The sequence below is a fragment of the Zophobas morio genome, unplaced genomic scaffold, assembly GCF_036711695.1.
Source record: "Zophobas morio isolate AGI-343-1 ecotype UQ-CSIRO unplaced genomic scaffold, CSIRO_AGI_Zmor_V1 ptg000026l, whole genome shotgun sequence".
Lineage (NCBI taxonomy): Eukaryota > Metazoa > Arthropoda > Insecta > Coleoptera > Tenebrionidae > Zophobas > Zophobas morio.
This window is the reverse complement of record NW_026972131.1, coordinates 1,515,926-1,541,091: the sequence shown is the minus strand read 5'-3', so window position 1 is coordinate 1,541,091 and position 25,166 is coordinate 1,515,926. Positions and strand designations below refer to the sequence as shown.

Genomic DNA, 25,166 nt, shown 5'->3' with positions numbered 1-25,166 from the left:
TTTAAGAAAAGACAGTTGGTAGTCCCGATGTTTAATATTCTTAAAAAAATACTCTTGGGCCCCCCAAGAAGATTTCACATTCTTAAAAAAAGACAGTTGGGACCCCTGAGAAGGTTTCACATCGTTAAAAAGACATTTGGAGACCTCCGAGGTTTCATATTTTTAAGAAAAAACAGTTTCTTAAAAAATACACTTGCCCCCCCCCCCAGGTTTCACATTGTTAAAAAAAGACAGTTGGGCCCCCCAAGAAGGTTCCACATTCTTAAAAAAAGACAGTTGGGACCCCTGAGAAGGTTTCACATTGATAAAAAAAAGACATTTGGCGCCCCCGAGAAAGTTTAACATTAAAAAAAAATTATACATTTGGGACCTCCGAAGTTTCATATTTTTAAGAAAAAACAGTTGGGACTCTCGAGAAAGTTTAATAATCTTAAAAAAAAGCACTTGCCCCCTCCACCCCCCCGCCACGAAGGTTACATTGTTAAAGAAAGACATTTGGCGCCCCCGAGGAGGTTTTACATTTAAAAAAAAAAACAATTGGGACTCCCGAGATGGTTTCACATTCTTAAAATGACAGTTGGGACCCCTGAGAAGGTTTCACATTCTCAAAAAAAAAGACATTTGGGACCTCCCAGGTTTCATATTTTTAAGTTGGTACTCCCGAGGTTTAGTATTCTTAAAAAAATACTCTTGCCCCCCCCAAGAAGGTTTCACATTCTTAAAAAAAGACAGTTGGGACCCCTGAGAAGGTTTCACATCGTTAAAAAAGACATTTGCCGCCGACGAGAAGGTATAACATTAAAAAAAAATATACATTTGGGACCTTCGAAGTTTCATATTTTTAAGAAAAAACAGTTGGGACTCTCGAGAAAGTTTAATAATCTTAAAAAAAACACTTGCCCCCCCCCCCCCCGAAGGTTACATTGTTAAAGAAAGACATTTGGCGCCCCCGAGAAGGTTTTACATTAAAAAAAAAAAACAATTGGGACTCTCGAGATGGTTTCACATTCTTAAAATGACAGTTGGGACCCCTGAGAAGGTTTCACATTCTCAAAAAAAAAAGACATTTGGAACCTCCCAGGTTTCATATTTTTAAGAAATGACAGTTGGTACTCCCAAGGTTTAATATTCTTAAAAAAATACACTTGGGCCCCCTGAGAAAGTTTTACCCTCTTTAAAAACCGACAGTTGGTACTCCCCGACAAAGTTTCACATTCTTAAAAAAAGACAGTTGGGACCCCTGAGAAGGTTTCACATTAAAAAAAAAATACATTTGGGACCTCCGAGGTTTCATACTTTTAAGACAAGACAGTTGGGATTCCAGAGAAGGTCTAATATTCTTAAAAAAATACACTTGGGCCCCTCGAGAAGATTTCGCCTTCTTTAAAAATGGACAGTTGGTCCCCCTGAGAAGGTTTCACTTTCTTGGAAAAAAAAAGTTGGGATCCCTGAGGTTTCACATTTGTTAAAAAAAGACGTTTGGCGCCCCCGAGAAGGTTTTATATTTATAAAAAAGACAATTGGGACCCCCTAGAAGGTTTCACATCCTTAAGAAATACATTTGGGGCTCACGAAAAGGTTTCACATAAAAAAAAAAAACAGTTGGCACCCCCGAGAAGGTTTCACACTCTTAAAAACACAGTTGGGACCCCTGAGAAGGTTTCACATTGTTAAAAAAAAGACATTTGGCGCCCCCGAGAAGATTCTACATTTTAAAAAAAGATAATTGGGACGCCCGAGAAGGTTTCACACTCTTAAAAAGAGAGTTGGGGGCCCTGACCAGGTTTCACATTGTTAAAAAAAAACCATTTGACGCCCCCGAGCAGGTTTTACATTTAAAAAAAGACACTTGGTACCCCCGAGAAGGTTTCACATTCTTAAAAAGGCAGTTGGGACCCCTGAGAAGGTTTCATAATAATAAAAAAAAAAACATTTGGCGCCCCCCGAAAAGGTTTAACATTTAAAAAAATATACATTTGAGATCTTCCAGGTTTATCATTTTTAAGAAAAGACAGTCGGGACTCCCGAAAAGGTTTAATATTCTTAAAAAAATACACTTGGGCCCCCCGAAAAGGTTTCGCCCTCTTTAAAAACGGACAGAGAAGGTTTCACATTCTTAAAACGACAGTTGGGACCCCTGAGAATGTTTCACATTCTTAAAAAAGACACTTGGGACCTCCGAGGTTTCATTTTTTTAAGAAAATACAGTTGGTACTCCCGAGGTTTAATATTCTTTAAAAAATACACTTGGGGCCCCCGAGAAGATTTCACATTGTTAAAAAAAGACATTTGGCGCCCCCCAGAAGGTTTAACATTAAAAAAAAATACATTTGGGACCTCCGAGGTTTCATATTTTCAAGAAAAGACAGTTGGGACTCCCGAGAAGGTTTAATAATCTTAAAAAAACCTTTTGGCGCCCTCGAGGAGGTTTTACATTTTTAAAAAAGACAATTGGGTCCCCGAGAAGGTTTCACATTCTTAAAAAGACAGTTGGGACCCATGAGAAGGTTTCACATTGTTAAAAAAAGGCATTTGGCGTCCCCGAGAAGGTTTAACATTAAAAAAGAATACATTTGGGACCTCCGAGGTTTCATACTTTTAAGACAAGACAGTTGGGATTCCCGAGAAGGTTTAATATTCTTAAAAAAATACACTTGGGCCCTTCGAGAAGATTTCGCCTTCTTTAAAAATGGACAGTTGGTCCCCTGAGAAGGTTTCACTTTCTTGGAAAAAAACAGTTGGGATCCCTGAGGTTTCACATTTGTTAAAAAAAGACGTTTGGCGCCCCCGAGAAGGTTTTATATTTATAAAAAAGACAATTGGGACCCCCTAGAAGGTTTCACATCCTTAAGAAATACATTTGGGGCTCACGAGAAGGTTTCACATAAAAAAAAAACAGTTGGCACCCCCGAGAAGGTTTCACACTCTTAAAAACACAGTTGGGACCCCTGAGAAGGTTTCACATTGTTAAAAAAAAGACATTTGGCGCCCCGAGAAGATTATACATTTTAAAAAAAAATAATTGGGACGCCCGAGAAGGTTTCACACTCTTAAAAAGAGAGTTGGGGGCCCTGACCAGGTTTCACATTGTAAAAAAAAAAAAAAAACATTTGACGCCCCCGAGCAGGTTTTACATTTAAAAAAAGACAGTTGGTACCCCCGAGAAGGTTTCACATTCTTAAAAAGGCAGTTGGGACCCTTGAGAAGGTTTCATAATAAAAGAAAAAAAAACATTTGGCGCCCCCGAGAAGGTTTAACATTTAAAAAAATATACATTTGAGATCTTCCAGGTTTATCATTTTTAAGAAAAGACAGTCGGGACTCCCGAAAAGGTTTAATATTCTTAAAAAAATACACTTGGGCCCCCCGAAAAGGTTTCGCCCTCTTTAAAAACGGACAGAGAAGGTTTCACATTCTTAAAACGACAGTTGGGACCCCTGAGAATGTTTCACATTCTTAAAAAAGACACTTGGGACCTCCGAGGTTTCATATTTTTAAGAAAATACAGTTGGTACTCCCGAGGTTTAATATTCTTAAAAAAATAAGAAGATTTCACATTGTTAAAAAAAGACATTTGGCGCCCCCCAGAAGGTTTAACATTAAAAAAAAATACATTTGGGGCCTCCGAGGTTTCATATTTTCAAGAAAAGACAGTTGGGACTCCCGAGAAGGTTTAATAATCTTAAAAAAAACTTTTGGTGCCCTCGAGGAGGTTTTACATTTTTAGAAAAGACAATTGGGTCTCCGAGAAGGTTTTACATTTTTAAAAAAGACAATTGGGTCCCCGAGAAGGTTTCACATTCTTAAAAAGACAGTTGGGACCCCTGAGATGGTTTCACATTGTTAAAGAAACACATTTGTCGCCCCTGAGAAGGTTTTACACTTTTTTAAAAAGACAATTGGGACGCCCGAGATGGTTTCACATTCTTAAAATGACAGTTGGGACCCCTGAGAAGGTTTCACATTCTCAAAAAAAAAAGACATTTGGCGCTCCCGAGAAGGTTTAACATTTTCAAAAAATACATTTGGGACCTCCGAGGTTTCATATTTTTAAGAAATGACAGTTGGTACTCCCGAGGTTTAATATTCTTAAAAACATACACTTGCCCCCCCCCCTCCCCCCCAGAAAGTTTCGGCCTCTTTAAAAACGGACAGTTGGGACCCCTGAGAAGGTTTCACATTGTTAAAAAAAGGCATTTGGCGCCCCCGAGAAGGTTTAACATTTAAAGAAAATACATTTGGGACCTCCGAGGTTTCATATTTTTAAGATAAGACAGTTGGGATTCCCGAGAAAGTTTAACATTCAATACACTTGGGCCCCTCGAGAAGGTTTCGCCTTCTCTAAAAATGGACAGTTGGTCCCCCTGAGGTTTCACTTTCTTGGAAAAAAACAGTTGGGATCCCTGAGGTTTCACATTTGTTAAAAAAGACGTTTGGCGCCCCCGAGAAGGTTTTATATTTATAAAAAAGACAATTGGCACCCCCTAAAAGGTTTCACATCCTTAAAAAATACATTTGGGGCTCACGAGAAGGTTTCACACTCTTAAAAACACAGTTGGGACCCCTGAGGTTTCACATTAGTTAAAAAAAGACGTTTGGCGTCCCCGAGAAGTTTAACATTAAAAAAAATACATTTGGGACTTCCAAGGTTTCATATTTTTAAGAAAAGACAGTTGGGACTCCCGAGAACGTTTAATATTCGTAAAAAAAGACACTTGGGGTCCCCGAGAAGGTTTCACTTTCTTAAAAAAAGACAGTTGGGACCCCTGAAAAGATTTCACATTGGTAAAAAATGACATTTGGCGCCCCCGAGAAGGTTTTACATTTTTAAAAAAGACAATTGGGACCCCCGAGAAGATTTCACATTAAGAAAAATACATTTGGGGCTAGCGAGGTTACAAATTAAAAAAAAAAAAAAACAGTTGGTACCCCCGAGAAGGTTTCACATTCTTAAAAAGACAGTTGAGACTCCCCAGAAGGTTTTACATTTTCAAAAGAGACATTTGAGACACCGGAGAAGATTTCACATAAAAACATTTGGGGCTCTTGAGAAAACTTTGCATTAAAAAAAAGAGGGTTGGAACCCTCGAGAAGGTTTTACATTTTTAAATAACGTACACCACAGTTATAACAGTGGAAAAACAAGTGGAGTTATCGATGAAATAAAAGCGGGAGTAACTTCTACGATCCGAAATCTACAAGAAAATGTATTTCGTGAAATTTCGAAAATTTCGTTGAAAATTGGTCGAAAATTGGTCGCATTTTGCATAAATTTGTACTTTTCAAAGGACGATTCTGGAAAAACCATTGGAATTTTCTAAGAAATGAAAGCCGGAGTGACTTCTACGGACTAAAATCTACAAGAAAATGTATTTAGTGAAATTTCGAAAATTTCGTTGAAAATTGATTGTATTTTGCATATTTTTGAACATTTTAAAGGACGATTCTGGAAAAACCATTGGAGTTTTCTAAGAAATGAAAGCCGGAGTGAATTCTACGGCCCAAAATCTACAAGAAAATGTATTTAGTGAAATTTCGAAAATTTCGTTGAAAATTGATTGTATTTTGCATATTTTTGAACATTTTAAAGGACGATTCTGGAAAAACCATTGGAGTTTTCTAAGAAATGAAAGCCGGAGTGACTTCTACGGCCCAAAATCTACAAGAAAATGTATTTAGTGAAATTTCGAAAATTTCGTTGAAAATTGGTTGAAAATTGGTCGTATTTTGCATAGATTTGTACTTTTCAAAGGACGATTTTGGAAAAACTATTGGAGTTTTCTAAGAAATGAAAGCCGGAGTGATTTCTGCGGCCCAAAATCTACAAGAAAATGTATTTAGTGAAATTTCGAAAATTTCGTTGAAAATTGGTCGCATTTTGCATAGATTTGTACTTTTTAAGCACGATCTGGAAAAACCATTGGAGATGTCGAAGAAATGAAAGCGGGAGTGACTTATACGGCCCGAAATTTACAAGAAAATGTATTAAGTGAAATTTCAAATCAAATCAAATAAACATAGAATTCTTTCAAATGACATTATCAAATTGTTGGTGGGAATGATTAGTAAAATTTTGGTTAGCATTTAACCATCTACATGATATTTCTAATATAAATACAGAATTTGACAAAGAGAAGACAATTTTTACTTTAATTATTAAAATTTACCTTACAAAACAAAACTAGTTAAAAAAAAAACAGATTTTAACAAAAGTTTCAATGCGTAAATGAATATGAATATATTTAAACATTAATTTTAATAAGCTTAAAAACCCGTAATCGACTACATAGTTTGTTCAATTAGTCAATGTGGAATTTATGATTAATTCTGATTCATTACGAATTTGTTGTAGCCGACACTTCACTGTTATCGTCCTAACACACTTTTTAATCGTTAAAAAAGTACACATTGAATACAGTACATAATGAATTAGTTTTAATTCAACAATCTATGTTATAACTTAAAAAAAACTAGCTATAAAACATAAAATATACTGAATATTAAATATTTCTACAAACTCAATGGAATGCTTAATATGGTGAAACATCATCTGAACTAAAATTAAAAGCAAACATTGACTAGACCTACCTTAGTTGGATGATTGGGATATCTATTAGGAACTGATAAATGATTCTGCAACAAAAATAAAAAAAGAAAACATGCAAACGAAAGTGTTCACAAAAACGCATGCAAAGCAACAAATTAAATCTAAAGAAAAAAGTATCGACATACCGAGTGTGCGTGTGATGGATGTGTAAAATGAAAACGGCCTTGTCGTACTCCTTGAGGTATACTTGTGGGGGATAAAGTAGATGGACTTGCATTTACAGGACTCTGGAAATAAGCACAAGGACTCTAATCTAGTCTAATTAGAAACTATTATACTTATGTACTGCAATACGGGAATTGTCCTAAGACAGTTAGACTACTTACAGAACTATATGGTGAACTCCCTTGATCTAAGTCTTGATCTAAGGGTACGCGGATCGGCGACGTAAAATTTACGTTGGTTAAATCCGGTAGAGATCCCGTATTATTACCGCCAATGGGTATTTGGACAGCTCCCGGTACATGTGCTGAAGGATATATGCTAAAAACATTTTCGGTTAATGTTAATGTACCTAAAATGAGTGAATAATCTTACTGTATACCAGGTACGCGAGGAACCTCGCAACTCGACCTCGGTCGTCCCTCATTTCTTTCTGGGCCATTCATATTTGGCAACATCCATCTATTATTACAGTTTTCGTTTCGTTCGGAATTCATGTCCTACAACATACACTTCAGAATTGGAAAGATCGCAGACACACTATATCATGCCTGCATAGCACTTTGGTGCAATGCGGAATCACTATGTGTACGTCTCCAACTTGTATCGTGCGGAGGACTTAAAAATGTACTACTGGAATAGGGTGATGTGTCTAGCCTTCTGTCATGAGGCCTTCGAATTGGTCCTCCTTGAGAACGTGCTCTACTGCCCGGTCGATAATTTACCATGTTGGCATTTGCCGCTTCATCCTGAAACAAATTGTGCATACATTAGAAAAACAAAAACTTTTTACAACACTATAACTTTTTTATTTTCATATTTAACAGAATTATAAAAAAATCATTGTAATTGTTGTGTTTTTCTTTAGGGCGGTACAGCAGTCACTTTTCTTTAAGGGTCCCCAATCGCCAACCCAAAGTACCAACCGCAGGTTATTCGATTTTTCTACTTTCGACGTTTCAATTTTTTTGTACTTCGGTTTCTCCATTTCGATTTTTCAATTTTCCGACGTTTCAATGATACAATTTCTCAATTTTTTACTCTTCAATTTTACGATTTCTAAATATTTCGATTTTTCAATTTTTCAAATTTTGACGTTTCTAAATTTTCAGTTTTCCGATTTCTGAAGTAATCTTTTTTTGATTTTCCCAAAGTTTCGATTTTTCACTTCTTCAATTTTTCGATTTTTCAGGTTTTTGATGTTTCAATTTTTCAATTTCTCAGGATTTTGATTTTTCAATTTTTCGATTTTATAAGCTTGCGATTGTTCGACTTCTGGATTTCCCGATTTTTAGTTTTTCGTTTTTTAAGCTTTTGATTTTTCAATTTTTAAAATTCTAGATTTTTGATTTCTCGAGTTTTCGGTTCTTCTATATTTCAATTTTTCAATTTTCGGGATTTTTGAAATTTTCGATTTTCCATCTTTTTTTAACTTTTCGATTTTCCAATTTTTCGATGTTTCGATTTTTCAATGATATATTTTTTTTTTATTTTTTCATGTTGGGATTACACAATACTGCTAAAACATAAAAATAACTACTTTAAAAAAAAATCCATTTCATGATTACGGTTCCACTAGTTTTGCTAATTTAGGACGTTTTGTTTGTATCAAACACAATTAAAGAATTAATTCTTAGTTAAACAAAAAAATTTAAATATTGCATAATTCAACGAGACGATAAATTTTGGGCATATAATATGAAAGAGCCCCTAGAAAAATTTTATTTATATGCCTTACTTTCGGAGATAGTAGATTCTCGTTATAAAAGAAGTCAACTCATCAGACAAATTCTAAAAAAAAAAAAATGTAAATTTAAAAAAATTTATTTGCATTAATAGTAATAATAATGGAATAAGTCTACTGGAGATACCACGTAAAAAACGCCCCTATAATACTTTACCTCATAGGTGGTGCGGAAAAGAGTATGAAAAAATTAAATTTAAATAAATGTGATTGTTCAGGTAAATAACTGGTTAGTGAAGTAATGAGAATCTAAATCTTGCCAGTTTTGTGTATTGATTCATATATAAAATGACAGATTATTAAAAAAAATTTGAATAATTTTTTGAAAGAAAATATTTTAGTAAAATGTATCAAATTATAAAAATTTGCATAATTTTAAATCAAAAACTCGTTCTCTCCTCGTCTAAAAATGGAATTTCCTTTGAAGAATGAACGATTAATTAAACACTAAACAATCACTTATTTTAAAAAATATTGTGTCTTCCCCAGAGATTCAGACATAATAATGTCCAGGAATAATTTGCAAGTACCTAATTTGTACACAAAATTTTGGTGTACTATCTTTATGTAGTTGAAAGAGTCGAACAAATACAACTTCGAAAAATTATCATCAACTTTAACTTTGAGAATTCTTTTTTTATCGTACCTATATATTTATAGTCACTTTTTCCGTATATAACTATATATATATTTTTTTGATAACGTCATTTAAATTTTAGCAAGGGCACATATATCAATTTAGTATTAATAGAGTCCTTAGAGTTTTGGCACCCTTGGAATCCTCGAAATCTTTGAAATTTAGGTAAGACTTTGAACTTTCACAGTATTTGGAATATTTTCACAAATTCACTAAAATGTTTAGAATTTCTAGAATTGAGTACATTTTTTAAATTTACAAAAGTTCCATATTTTCTAAATGTTATAAAAACATAAGTCTTCGGATATGCCAGAATTCAACATTTTCCTCAATTTTCAAGATTTCTAGGTCTTCCACATTTTTCATTTCACACTTTCTAGACATTTCAAAATTTTCTAAAATTAATAGACCCCAAGAATAGAATCTTTGAAATTTTTGGAATATCTGAAATCTTTAGAATCTCTGAGATGTATAAGATGATAATTAGGGTGTTCAAGACCCCTAATACTTATAGGATTTATAAAAATGAAAGGAAGCATTCTTCAGATTTTTAGGATTTTTGTTTTGTTTAGTCTTTGGAATCTTTAAAATTTTTGTCATGTTAAAAGTTCATGCATTTTTCACAAATTATAGAATCTTTGAAATATGTATTTGGAACAGAATTTTAAAGATCTTTTTAATGTTTGAGCCTTTAAGAGTATTTAGAATCTTCGAGTTTTCAGTTTTAAAAATCTTTGGAAATTTGGATACTTTCGAATTAAATTTTATAAAGTTTATAATTTTTATACTTTCCAGGAATATTAATACTTCGAAGATGTTTACAATTTTTAAGATTTTGTTGGATGTTTCTTCTATTTAGAACCTAAAACTTTAGTTTATCTAGCATCTTTGGTGTCTTTACAATTCGCAAATTCTAGTGTGTATGAAAACTTCAAAATCTTTAGAATGTGTCGAGTCTTTAGAAATTTTGAAAGGTTTGGAACCTGTTAAATATTTCAAACATTTGGAAATTTTGAGATTTAATATTTTTTTATTTTCTTTTATTTTTTGGGAATCTTCGAATTTGCAAAATTTTCAAAATTTCTAGTATGTTCAGATTTTCCTGATTAGCCCAATTTTTCAGATTTTTCGAACTACATTTTACCTTGTTGTGGAATGCAAAACATGTTTTAAGTACCGTGTTATTGAAAGAAAAATGTCTATATTTAGAAAAAATGGGGGCATGATTGAGCCCCACCCACCCGCCCGTACATGAAATGTGATGCATTTTTCATTCGTTGTCAGTTCGAGGGGTGGAGCTTAATTACAAAATCCATATTTCTTTAGAAAAAATTATCATTTTAAACATGTTTCAAGTTTCTCATTACGAAAAGATGACTACGTATATTAAGGAAAAAAAGACTCAATATCAGCCCCGCCCTTTCAGTTGTGATAAATTTTTTTATTAGTCGTGAGCCTGGGGGCGGAGCGTAATTGGAAAATCATTTTAAACTTGGTAGAAGTTTCTAAGAATAAAAGAAATCATCACAATTGAGATGGGGTGGGTGGGCGGGGTTTATATTTTGCCTGTTTATCTTAATATACATGGTATTTTTAACAAGATACACAAAAACATGTTTTTAATTTCCTGTAAAGAAATAAGTATTTTTCAGTTAAGATCCGCCCCCTTGGTTCACGACGAATAAAAAAAATCATCACAATTGAGACAGGGTGGGTGGGCGGGCTTAGATTTTGCCTTGTTGTGGAATGCAAAACATGTTTTAAGTATCGTGTTATCGAAAGAAAAGTGTCTATATTTAGAAAAGATGGGGGCATGATTAAGCCCCACCCACCTGCCCGTACGTGAAATGTGATGCATTTTTCATTCGTTGTCAGTTCGAGGGGTGGGGCTTAATTACAAAATCCATATTTCTTTAGAAAAAATTATCATTTTAAACATGTTTTAAGTTTCTCATTACGAAAAGATGACTACGTATATTAAGGAAAAAATGACTCAATATCAGCCCCGCCCTTTCAGTTGTGATGAATTTTTTTTATTAGTCGTGAGCCTGGGGGCGGAGCGTAATTGGAAAATCATTTTAAACTTGGTAGAAGTTTCTAAGAATAAAATAAATCATCACAATTGAGATGGGGTGGGTGGGCGGGGTTTATATTTGGCCTGTTTTTCTTAATATCACATTTTCCAAAATTTCTAAACTTATCAGGCTCCAGTTATGCCAGAATTTTGAAATTCAACCATTTCCAATATTTTCAAGTCTACACATTTTTCACACTCTTTCTAAATTTTTTAAGATTTTCTAAAATTTATAAATCTCAAGAGTCCAAATCTTTGAAATTTTCGAAATCTCTGGAATCTTTACAGTTTCCAAGATTCATAAGATAATAATTAGGGTTCAACGCCTTCAGTGCTTTTAGGATTTATAAAAATTACAGAAAATATTTTTCCGATCTTTACGATTTTTAGGTCTTTCATTCATTTTAAGAATTCACACGATTTTTACAAGTTTTAGAATCTTTGGCTTTGGGAATTTCTCTAGGATCTTTAGAATCTTTCAAGTATTCGAAACAGAATTTTAATTTTTGACCCCTTAGGACCCTTATTAGAGTCTTTAGATCCCTCACAGCCTTTAAATTTTTTTTTTATTGACAACTTTGATACCATCAGGTTAAAACAGCATTATTATTTTTATCAAATTCAAGGACCACAATTTTCGTTATTTATACCAACGTAGATCTTTACTGGGAAATCATCAGAAAAGACGATAATTTTTGGAAAAATCATATGAGCCTAAAATTACAAAATTTTATTCTCATCATTTCTACCTGAACTTCTAGATTCGAGGAAACAAAAAAAGGCTCAGATTCAGAATTGGCTCTTATGTATTGTCCTCTCACATCCAACGATGTTACAAAAATATATATATCATATTTGAAAAAAGTACTACCTTATTTCAAATATAATGTTGTGTTTATGTGAAATAACTTTACTTGATTTACAAAGTAAAAAATTATAGTCCTGACAGACTAGTTGGTTAACATTTCTTTCGTGGACAATATCCCACTTTACCCATTTGTACAATAAATAACTATTATCAAATTGCATTAAAAGACAGCGGCTAAACACAAAGTTTGTTAATAATCTTGCACCCTTTTTTTTTTAAATCTGTGTATGTTAATGATGTAACCAAAGAGTTAAATATTCAAAATACTAAAGCTACTAATGTAAGTAATAAAATGGCATCTGGTACAAACTCAACGTACTACCAGATTTCAGACAACACTAATAAATAATTACATCATCAATGCTGAAGTGGAGTCGTTTGAAACGCGAAATTGCTATTTCTACTGCAACAAAGCAAAAATGATAAGATAAACCGGTGCATGCATAAATATTTTGCTATTATTTTTAATATATAAAATTATCAATTTTTTGTGTAACTGTGGGTATAATAGCTCATAAATTCATTTCATCTGACAAAATTACTCAAACGTCAAATTATGTTTTAGTTTTGGTTAGCGATTTACCATAAAACGTTTGCAAGATTTCAGAGCATTCGGTTTTGTAGTTTACGGTAAAGAAATGAAGGCAGGTTCATAACACACAAATATGTATAAACGATATTCCTAAAAGACGGAAACAGGAGACCTACTTTTTCATACTCTACTGGGTGTGAAACGTCGAGAAACTAGTTGTTCACCACAATATAATAAACCAAAATGACATTAAGAGTAAACGTGTCGTATTTAATAATAACAACAGTTATTACTTGGATACAAAATGAGTCGTTCGCGTTACGACTAATTAATATGAAATAATTTAATAATAAGACAGTTCGAATTAACATTTCACTGTACATCCGTGTATAATTTGATTTGATATAACATTGTATGACTTTAATGGAAAGTATTTTCCGATTCATAACGAGTACAATCAAACAAAAACGTGATTCCTTTGGCAGATACTTTCAATAAAACATAAATTACAATACTCCATTTGATTTATATTATTAAAAAGCTCAGTTACAGTTACGTCGTCCACTTTTTTCTTTTTACAACACAATACGGACACTCTGGCTCTGGATAACAGGGAATGTTGCGGGAACGTTCTGAAACAGGAGACCTTTCAGGACGAAATATTTTGGAGTCTTTCCATTAATTGTAAACACTTCATTGCTTTAACACGAAATAGAATCCTGGTATAAACAAAAACCGTTTTTTTCACTTTTTAATAATTAATAATGATAAAATAAAAATTGTCAAAATAGCATCGACTTACCCAAAATAATATTCAGATCGTTTTGCTGCATTGTAGCTTAATTAATAATTTTAACCGCTTCCTCTCTTTTGAGGAGACAATTTGCTGCGTGCTTAATTGTCGCATTTTTTCGATGTATAAACATAAACAATTGAAGTTAAGCATGTACTGATAATATATTTTTAATTCAGAGGCGAGGGAAGATGTGTCTAAATAACTTTAGACCAATTTTTTGCGTTTAAAAGAGAAAGTCTTGCAGGTGCCTTGTGTTTTTTTTATAAAAATCTTCGCGGCCTCTTGTGTTTTTTTTTTTTAAATACTTTTAAAAAATCTCGGGGATCCGTGGAGTTCTTTATTTGGAAAGAATTTTACAGAATCTTAGGGGCTCCCAGCGTCTTTTTTTTTAAATGTGTGATTTTTCATTTTTGAAGGAGAAATAAAAATATTGTCAAAACTGAAAAATTGAAAAATCAAGAATTTTAAAAATCTAAAAAATCTAAAAATCCAGGAATTAAAATATTTTTTTTGAAAAATCGAGTAAGTAAAAAATCTAAACCTTTAAAATTCGACTTTTTGAAAAATCCCAAAACTTGAACAGAGACCTCGAAAAATCGGAAATTTAAAAAAACAATAAATTGTGACATTGAGAAATCGAAAAATCCAAAAATTTTTAAACGCCAAAAACTGAAAAACTGTGAAATCGAAAAATTGAAAAAACGCGAAATCGAGACATCAAAAGATCGATAAATTGAGAACTCGAAAAATCGAAAAATTGAGATATCGCAAAATGGGAAAATTGAAAAATCAAAAAATCTAAAAATAAGAAGAAAGACAGAGAAATCGAAAAAAAAAATTAAAAATTTTAAATTTAAAAATTGAAAAAACTGAAAATTTACAAAATCGAGAAATCACAACATCAACGAATCGAAAAATCAAAAAATTTTGAAAAATCGAATAAGGGAATGAGTAAAAAAAAACAAAGTCGAAAAATCGAAAAATTTCAAATTCGAAATCCATATTGAAGAATCCCAAAACTGAAACATTGAAAATTGAAAAATTGAGAAATCGAAAAAACGGAAACACGAAATTTCGAAAAATTAAAAAATCTATAAATCGAAAAATTCAAAAATCAAGAATTTTAAAAATCTAAAAATCCAGAAATTAAAATATCGAATCGATGGAAATGTTGAAAATGTAAGATTTTTTTTGAAAAATCGAGTAAGTAAAAAATCTAAACATTTAAAATTCGACTTTTTGAAAAATCCCAAAACTTGAACAGAGAAATCGAAAAATCGGAAAATTAAAAAATCGATAAATTGTGACATTGAGAAATCGACAAATCCAAAAATTTTTAAACGCCAAAAATTGAAAAACTGAGAAATCGAAAAATTGAAAAAACGCGAAATCGAGACATCAAAAGATCGATAAATCGAGAACTCGAAAAATCGAAAAATTGAGATATCGCAAAATGGGAAAATTGAAAAATAAAAAAATCTAAAAATAAGAAGAAAGACAGAGAAATCGAAAAAACAAAAAAAAAATGAAAAATTTTAAATTTAAAAATTGAAAAAATTGAAAATTTACAAAATCAAGAAATCACATCAACAAATCGAAAAATCGAATAAGGGAATAAGTAAAAAAAAAACAAAGTCGAAAAATCGAAAAATTTCAAATTCGAAATACATATTGAAAAATCCCAAAACTGAAACATTGAAAATTGAAAAATTGAGAAATCGAAAAATCGGAAACACGAAAAATCGAAAAATTAAAAAATCTATAAATCGAAAAATTCAAAAATCGAGAATTTTAAAAATCTAAAAAATCTAAAAACCTAGAAATTAAAATATCGAATCGATGGAAATGTTGAAAATGTAAGATCTCTTTTGAAAAATCCAGTAAGCAAAAAATCTAAACATTTAAAATTCGACTTTTTGAAAAATCCCAAAACTTGAACAGAGAAATCGAAAAATCGGAAATTTAAAAAAACAATAAATTGTGACATTGAGAAATCGAAAAATCCCAAAATTTTTAAACGCTAAAAATTGAAAAACTGAGAAATCGGAAAATTGAAAAAACGCGAAATCGAGACATCAAAAGATCGATAAATCGAGAACTCGAAAAATCGAAAAATTGAATTATCGCAAAATGGGAAAATTGAAAAATCAAAAAATCTAAAAATAAGAAGAAAGACTGAGAAATCGAAAAAACAAAAAAAAATGAAAAATTTTAAATTTAAAAATTGAAAAAATTGAAAATTTACAAAATCGAGAAATCACAACATCAACGAATCGAAAAATCAAAAAATTTTGAAAAATCGAATAAGGGAATAAGTAAAAAAAAAAACAAAGTCGAAAAATGGAAAAATTTCAAAATCGAAATACATATTGAAAAATCCCAAAACTGAAACATTGAAAATTGAAAAATTGAGAAATCGAAAAATCGGAAACACGAAAAATCGAAAAATTAAAAAATCTATAAATCGAAAAATTGAAAAATCAAGAATTTTAAAAATCTAAAAAATCTAAAAATCTAGAAATTAAAATATCGAATCGATGGAAATGTTGAAAATGTAAGATCTCTTTTGAAAAATCGAGTAAGTAAAAAATCTAAACATTTAAAATTCGACTTTTTGAAAAATCCCAAAACTTGAACAGAGAAATCGAAAAATCGGAAATTTAAAAAAACAATAAATTGTGACACTGAGAAATCGAAAAATCCAAAAATTTTTTAAACGCCAAAAATTGAAAAACTGTGAAATCGAAAAATTGAAAAAACGCGAAATCGAGACATCAAAAGATCGATAAATCGAGAACTCGAAAAATCGAAAAATTGAAATACAGTAAACCCTCGTTAACACGAACTCGTCGGGACCATGATCTTGACCAATTCGTGTTAACCGAATTCGCCATAACCGAAAATCAGTTTTTGACATTTAAATAAAAAATATAACAAAAACAAATGTATGTATAAAAACAACTTATTTAAGCTGAGTTTTCTTCGTAATAGATTTCTAACAATATATAACCAAATTTTGAGCATTAGTACTAGTACTACATACATATAAAATTTCATGGAGCAATTTTCCTTAACAACTTTCTGAAAAAATTTGACGCAAATGATCCCAACATTAATTTTTTTTTTATTTGAGATCGGGTTTTCAGAATGGTCGATTATGTAGATTTTGGAATGGTGAACTTTTTAGCTACTGCAGTTTGCATTTTCGTTTTAATATTAATGAATTTTTGGCCTCCTTTTTGTTTTTGATCTGCCATCTTGGACGTTAGCACATTGAACAATAAGAACGAACTGATTACAACTCGGTAAACCACACAGACATATTTTTGCGTTGTGCTTACTAGATACCCATTAAGATAAAGTAAATCGTATTTGAGCACGATGCAAGGAGTTTGCACTTTTTGTTCGCGTTAACCGAGTGATTTTATATGAGAATTATAACTTGGGACCGAAAAAGTTGTTCGAGTTTCGTATTAACCGAATTTCGTGTAAACCGAATTAAGTTGCATTCATTTTATAAGTGGACTGTTTGGGACTTCGATTCCAGTTCGTAATAACGAGGTGTTTGTCTTATCCGAGTTCGAAGTAACGAGGGTTTACTGTATCGCAAAATGGGAAAATTGAAAAATCAAAAAATCTAAAAATAAGAAGAAAGACTGAGAAATCGAAAAAACAAAAAAAATGAAAAATTTTAAATTTAAAAATTGAAAAAATTGAAAATTTACAAAATCGAGAAATCACATCAACGAATCGGAAAATCAAAAAATTTTGAAAAATCGAATAAGGGAATAAGTAAAAAAAAACAAAGTCGAAAAATCTAAAAATTTCAAAATCGAAATACATATTGAAAAATCCCAAAACTGAAACATTGAAAATTGAAAAATTGAGAAATCGAAAAATCGGAAACACAAAAAATCGAAAAATTAAAAAATCTATAACTCGAAAAATTCAAAAATCGAGAATTTTAAAAATCTAAAACATCTAAAAATCTAGAAATTAAAATATCGAATCGATGGAAATGTTGAAAATGTAAGATCTTTTTTGAAAAATCGAGTAAGTAAAAAATCTAAACATTTAAAATTCGACTTTTTGAAAAATCCCAAAACTTGAACAGAGAAATCGAAAAATCGGAAATTTAAAAAAACAATAAATTGTGACACTGAGAAATCGAAAAATTGAAAAAACGCGAAATCGAGACATCAAAAGATCGATAAATCGAGAACTCGAAAAATCGAAAAATTGAGATATCGCAAATTGGGAAAATTGAAAAATCAAAAAATCTAAAAATAAGAAGAAAGACAGAAATCGAAAAAACAAAAAAATGAAAAATTTTAAATTTAAAAATTGAAAAAATTGAAAATTTACAAAATCGAGAAATCACATCAACGAATCGAAAATCAAAAAATTTTGAAAAATCGAATAAGGGAATAAGTAAAAAATAATAAAAAAAAAACAAAGTCGAAAAATCTAAAAATTTCAAAATCGAAATACATATTGAAAAATCCCAAAACTGAAACACTGAAAATTGAAAAATTGAGAAATCGAAAAATCGGAAACACGAAAAATCGAAAAATTAAAAAATCTATAAATCGAAAAAATGAAAAATCGAAAAATTTAAATACATAATTCCCAAAACTGAAACATTAAAAAACTGGAAAATCGAAAAAAATAACTATCGAAAAACTGAGAAATCGAAATCGAAAACTTGAAAAATCGGGAAATCGAAACATCAAAAGATTGAGAAGTCGAAAAATTGAAAAATTGTGAAATGGGAGTGACTAAAAATCGAAAAATGGGAAAATTCAAAATTGAAAAATTTTAACAAAAAATAAACCAAAAAGCGCGAAAAATCGAAACATCGAAAAACTGAAAAATTAATTCCCAAAAATTGAAAAATCGAAAACCTTAAAAACGAAAAGGCAAAAAATCGAAAGATTAAGAAAGGCAAATAATACAAAAATGAAAAATTTTAAATTTAAAAAATTGAAAATTTAGAAAATCGAGAAATCAAAACAACGAATCCAAAAATCAAAAAATTTAAAAATGAAATATACGTATATTGAAAAATCCCAAAACTGAAACATTGAAAATTTGAAAATTGAGAAATCGAGAAATCGGAAAGACGAAAAATCGAAGAAAATTAAAAAATCCAATAATCGAGAAAATGAAAAATCGAAAAAAATTACTTTTGAAAAACTGAGACATCGAAATCGAAAAATTGAAAAATCGGGAAATCGAAACATCAAAACATTGAGAAGTCGAAAAATCGATAAATGGGAAAATCCAAAATTGAAAAATTTCAATTTAAAAAAATAAATAAACCAAAAAATCGAAACATCGAAAAACTGAAGAATTAATCCCAAAAAAATGAAAAATTGAAAAATTTTAAAACGAGAAGGCAAAAAATTGAAATATTGGGAAATGAAAACAACAAAAAAATTAAAAATCTAAAATTTAAATATTCAAAAAATTGAAAATTTACAAAATCGAGAAATTGAAAATTGTAAAATTTAAAAAAACAAAATTTTGAAAAAACGAATAAGGGAATACGTAGAAAAAACAGAAAGTCGAAAAATCTAAAAATTACAAATTGAAATACATATTGAAAAACCCCAAAACTGGAAATTGAAAAATTGAGAAATCGAGAAATCGGAAAATTTAAATAAGTACATAATTCCCAAAACTGAAACTTTAAAAAACTGGAAAATCGAAAAATTAAAAAATCGGGAAATCGAAACATCAAAAGATCGAGAAGTCGAAAAATTGTGAAATGGAAGTGACTAAAAATCGAAAAATGGGAAAATTCAAAATTGAAAAATTTTAACTTAAAAAAACAAATAAAGCCAAAAAGGCGAAAAATCGAAACATCGAAAAACTGAAAAATTAAAAAAAAATTAAAAATCCAAAAACTTAAAAACGAGAAGGCAAAAAATTGAAAATTAAAAAAAGTTGACAAGTCAAAACATCAACGAATCCAAAAATCAAAAAATTGAAAAATGGAAGACTTAAAAAAATCACAAAATTTTGAAAAATCGAATACGGGAATAAATAAAGAATAAAAAAAAGTCGAAAAATCTAAAAACTTTAAAATCGAAAAATTTAAAAATCCATTAAACGAGAAATTGAAAAATCGAAAAATTTAAAAAATACCCTAAACTGAAACATTAAAAAACTGGAAAATCGAAAAAAAGAATGATCAAAAAACTGAAGAATTTTAAAAACCTAAAAAATCCAAAAATTAAAATATTGAATAGATGAAACTGTAAGATTTAAAAACTCGCAAAATTTTGAAAAATCGAGTAAGTAAAAAATCAAAAAATTTAAAATTCGAAATCTTGAAAAATCCAAAACTTTAGAAACGCCAAAAATTGAAAACTGAAAAATCGAAAAATTTAAATACATAAATTCCAAAACTTAAAATTGGAAACTCGAATAATCGAAAAACTGAGAAATCGAGAAATCGAAAAATTGAGATATCTAAATAGCTAAAGATCGAAAAATGAGAAAATTCAAAACTGAAAAATTTAACTTTAAAAAATTCAATAGGGGTATTGAAAAACTGAAAAATTATTTCCGAAAAATTGAAAAATCTAAAAATGAGAAGGCAAAAAATCAAAAGATTGAGAAATCGAAACAAAAAAAAGTGAGAAATTTAAAAATTCGAAAAAATCAAAAGATCAGCGAATCGAATAATTAACAAACTTTTAAAAAATCGATTAAGGAAAAAATCAAAAAAACAGTCGAAAAATGTAAAAATTAAAAAATCGAAATATATAATGAAAAATCCCAAAAGATTGAAAATCAGAAAAATTGAAAAATTGAGAAATCGAAAAATCGAAAAATTTACAAACGCCAAAAATTGAAAAATTTAAATACATAATTCCCAAATCTGAAACACTGAAAAACTGGAAAATCGAAAAAAAGAATTATCGAAAAACTGATAAATCGAGAAATCGAAATCGAAAAATAAAAAAATCTGGAAAACATCGAAATATTGAGAAGTCGAAAAATCCAAAAATTGCGAAATGGAAGTGACTAAAAATCGAAAAATGGGAAAATTCAAAATTCAAAAATTTTAACTTAAAAACAAATCAAAAAAGCGAAAATTGGAAACATCGAAAAACTGAAAGATTAATTCCTAAAAATTGAAAAATCAAAAAACTTAAAAACGAGGAGGCAAAAAATCGAAAGATTGAGTAATGGAAACTACAAAAAAAAAATCTAAAATTTAAAAATTCAAAAAATTGAAAATTTACAAAATCGAGAAATCAAAACATCAACGAATCAAAAATAAAAAAATTGAAAAATGTAAGATTTAAAAAAATCACAAAATTTTTAAAAATCGAATAAGGGAACTAGTAAAAAAAAAAACAGAAAGTCGAAAAATCTAAAAATTTCAAAATCGAAATACATATTAAAAAATCCCAAAGACGCGAAAATCGAAAAGTTAAAAAATCCATTAATGGAGAAATTGAAAAATCGAAAAATTGAAAAATTTAGAAACTCCAAAAATTGAAAAACTGAAAAATTGAAAAATTTAAATAGATAAATCCCAAAACTTAAAAATTGGAAACTCGAATAATTAAAAAATCAAAAAAAAAACACAAAGTCGAAAAATGTAAAAATTAAAAAATCGAAATATATAATGAAAAATCCCAAAAGATTGAAAATCAGAAAATTGAAAAATTGAGAAATTGAGAAATCGAAAATCCGAAAAGTTTACAAACGCCAAAAATTGAAAAATTGAAAAATTTAAATACATAATCCCTAAATCTGAAACACTGAAAAACGGGAAAATTGAAAAAAAGAATTATCGAAAAACTGATAAATCGAGAAATCGAAATCGAAAAATAAAAAAATCTGGAAAACATCGAAATATTGAGAAGTCGAAAAATCGAAAAATTGCGAAATGGAAGTAACTAAAAATCGAAAAATGGGAAAATTCAAAATTGAAAAATTTTAACTTAAAAAACAAATCAACAAAACGAAAATTGGAAACATCGAAAAACTGAAAGATTAATTCCTAAAAATTGAAAAATCAAAAAACTTAAAAACGATGAGGCAAAAAATCGAAAGAATGAGAACAAGTAAAAAAAAACAGAAAGTCGAAAAATCTAAAAATTTCAAAATCGAAATACATATTGAAAAATCTCAAAACTTAAACATTCAAAATTTAAAAAATGAAAAATTGAGAAATCGAAAAATCGGAAACACGAAAAATCGAAAAATTAAAAAATCTATTAATCGAAAAAACGAAAAATCGAAAAATTAAACACATAATTCCCAAAACTGATACATTGAAAAACTGGAAAATCGAAAAAAAGAATTATCGTAAAACTGGGAAATCGAGAAATCGAGAAACTGAAAAATTAATTCCAAAAAATTTAAAAATCGAAAAATCTAAAAACGAGAAAGCAAAAAATCGAAAATTTAAAAATTCGAGCAATCAAAACACCAACAAATCGAAAAATCATAAAACTGAAAAATCGAACAATGTAAGATTTAAAAAGTCGCAATATTTTGAAAAATCGAATAAGAAAAAATAAAGAACACGAATAGTTAGTTGAAAAATCGAAAAATTTAGTCGAAGTATGAAAGTCCCAAAATTGAAATATGTAAATAGAAGATAAATAAAAAATAATTTTTATTTATTTCATTCCGAGGTTTCGTCTTGTTTTATTTTCGAATTGTCAATATTCGTCAGTTTATTCAATTTCTCACTAAGTCAGGTACTAAGAATAACAATGTTGTATTCCCAAATTTTCCTAAAAATGAGTGAACCGACGCTGATTTAATCAACAAAATAAGTTGACCCATTCACTATTTTTTTTGAGACACCTGTATAAGCAGTTCTAAAAACTATTAATAATTGCTATAGTATGTCGCACTGTTCCCAAAAACTTTTTTTATTCTTTCTCTCCAGCTGTCAGGTCTGATCGGGTAAAAAAAATTGAGTCAATTTATTTTATTGATGATGACGTCATCACAAAATTTTGGCAAAAAAAACCTCATTTTATTTTTTCAATTTTAATTTCTAGGGATTCTCACAAAGAAAATAAAATTCTCAAAAACAAATTTTATAATTTTTCGAAAAAGCTGGATGTTTATTGTACTTCAGGGGCGGCGGAAGTTCTGTCGAAACAAAATTAACAAAAACGTCAAATAAATTAGTCGCCTGTGTTGTTTTTTGTAGCGTCACTGTAAAAGGGTAAAATTTGGACTATTGTAAAAATCCGTCTCATTGGATAATGTAAGTAACTGTAGAAATCAACAGCGTTAAATACTAAAAAAATATATCAAGCCTAAGCACAAATAAATACCCACCGAAGGATTGGACCACATTAGTTTTTTTCGACGTCAAATAACTTGCAAAGTCCAATATTTCGCTGGCTAAAATACACTGCTTCACAAGCGAATTATACTACAGGAACAAAGAAACGACGTCTACTTCAACTCTAATATTCAATAAGAAGTGCATACTTAATTTAAACGCAGCACATCACCCACACAAGCGCAAACGTAATTTTCAGCAACAAAATTTCTACCAAACTACGACAGCAAAAAAAATACTTGACATGCAAAGCAACGAAATCTCGTAATCACAAATATGTTAAGACTACAACACACAAATGCATAACATAACATAAAGTCTACAACACTGAAACAAGTAGGGTGAAAATTCACCTTTGTTGATTCTGTGTTTTGGCAAGTTGACTTGACAGTAGGAACACCCGCGGATACATTGGGTAGAGAACCACCGCGGAATGTACCCAATGTTTGATTGTTGATACGAAGCGTGTTTTTAGATGAACTTCTATCAGGTGCCACCTGAAACCACCTCAAAACATTGTTATCTAATTGCTTCTGTTGGCATATTTAGTTTATAAGAAAAAAAGTAGGTTTTATACATTGATGTTATGTCTACATTTGTATACACCTATAGAATATATACCCGATGAGTACATGAGTATGTACTAAAAAGTCAAGTTCTGTGTATTTAGACATAACTTCCCTCGCTACTGAAGTGCAGTCGAACAATTACAGCTTCTTCGAAAAACTATAAAATTTAATTTTGCGATTTTTTAAATTTTACATTTTCAATTTTTTTGATTTTTCGATTCGTTGATGTTTTGATTTCTGGATTTTGTATTTTTTTTTGTTGTTTCGATTTTTTTAATGTTTCAGAATAATTTTTTTTTTTTGGTAATTGTTGAAATATTTGATTGCAAAATTTTATTTAAATAAAATTAGTAACAGCATGAAATAAAATACATAACGACACATCGTTTCGAGTTTCAGTCATACTGTAAACTGTGTTCCCGGACTTAATTTATTATATAAGCGAAATATTACGAGGCGCAAACTCTGTAACATGTAACAATTTTAAAACAGGTTAGAAATGACAATTTTTTCATACTTTTGATTAATATCAACTGCAACGAATTAACATAACTAATGTTATGCAATGAGTCACGATATTAAATTTGTAGATCTGCAAAACCATCACCTCTCTTTTCAATTTTTTCAATTTTTCTGTGAGTTAATAAATCGCACATTGAAAGAAAATTTGAATATTTTCTTAGCGGAAGCTCTAACAATAAAATACCATCATCATCATTATATGGGTACTCTGTCATTACTCATCAGTTAAACCACAATTATGCGTCCGGTAGTGTCATGTTATATCGTTCTCTTTATTGTAAAGTGTGTTTTTTAACTGTATTTTGTTTTTACTTCGTTTTTTTTTGCATCCACCAAGTAATATTTTAAATAAAAAAATAAACGTCGCATCCTGCCGTACATAGTCGCAAAGACAACATTTAGTGAGCTATTACGACTAAGAAGTTCAAGAACATTAACTTTATGGACACAACACTAGAATTATAAACAGAAAATATAAATAAACTATCATAGTGAAGTTAGATAGAGATGTTAATTTTTAATAAGAATACAGCTATCCAAAACAAAGATAGAAAGAAACAATTAAAGTTCAACATAAACCAGTTCTTGCAAGATCTTGTGCTTGACGTTAATGTTAATATACCGTGTGCCCCAAAGAAATGGATCATTTTTTCATTTCAATATCCAAAAAAATAAAAATTAGTCGAAGATTATTTCGAGAGAACTTCCTATAAAGTACAGTCGAACAAATACGGCTTCTTCAAAAAATTATAAAATTTAATTTGGCAAATTAAAATAAAGATATATTATATGGACTGTGAAAGTCCGCTAAAAAGACGCATGCTATGCGTCTATTTCACGTGAGTTTTTCAATAACGAAATTTTGTGATAACAGTACTAAATACTCAAATTTTCGGGAAAATGGGGTGAACCGTTCTTGATTCAAACAGCAAAATAGATATCCCCATTCATTAATTTTTTTTAGTCACCCTATATATAAAGAATACACTGATAAACTACAAGTGCAGACTGATAATACTTTGCATATTCTCGGTAGGTATTCAGTTTTGCAGTTTCAAGGTTAAATTAATTTTGGATCTGGATATCTAGGGTAAAAACTCAACACGAATTCATAAACCACAAATGCAGGAGTATCTTATTTTATAAAACTACTACTGGAAATTTTTAAGATGACGTCATCCCCTTCAGTAATAATTAAGTAAATATGCTTAATTATAACGACAATTATAGCATATGAATTCATTTGAATTCGTATTGAAAATTGTGAACAAACCCTTGTTGAGTTATGAAAATATTTTTCATTGGATGTACTCGAGAGATTTAT

At 30.0% G+C, this 25,166-nt stretch overlaps 1 protein-coding gene across 6 annotated transcripts in view; it reads right to left on the bottom strand.

Annotated features, from left to right (window-relative positions):
• Positions 1 to 25,166, bottom strand: part of LOC135136644 (CREB-regulated transcription coactivator 1-like) — a 71,095-nt gene that overhangs the window by 18,573 nt on the left and 27,356 nt on the right. For 2 of the 6 annotated variants that reach the window (XM_064066025.1, XM_064066021.1), the window contains exons 2-7: positions 23,105 to 23,248; positions 7,321 to 7,518; positions 7,145 to 7,269; positions 6,934 to 7,090; positions 6,733 to 6,834; positions 6,589 to 6,633 (exon numbers count right to left, since the gene is read on the bottom strand). In XM_064066025.1, the coding sequence (XP_063922095.1) occupies positions 6,589 to 6,633; positions 6,733 to 6,834; positions 6,934 to 7,090; positions 7,145 to 7,269; positions 7,321 to 7,518; positions 23,105 to 23,248 (771 nt within the window). Of the gene's footprint in view, positions 1 to 6,588; positions 6,634 to 6,732; positions 6,856 to 6,933; positions 7,091 to 7,144; positions 7,270 to 7,320; positions 7,519 to 23,104; positions 23,249 to 25,166 lie in introns of all 6 variants that reach the window. The other 4 variants (XM_064066020.1, XM_064066022.1, XM_064066023.1 and 1 more) reach the window with 4 other exon arrangements.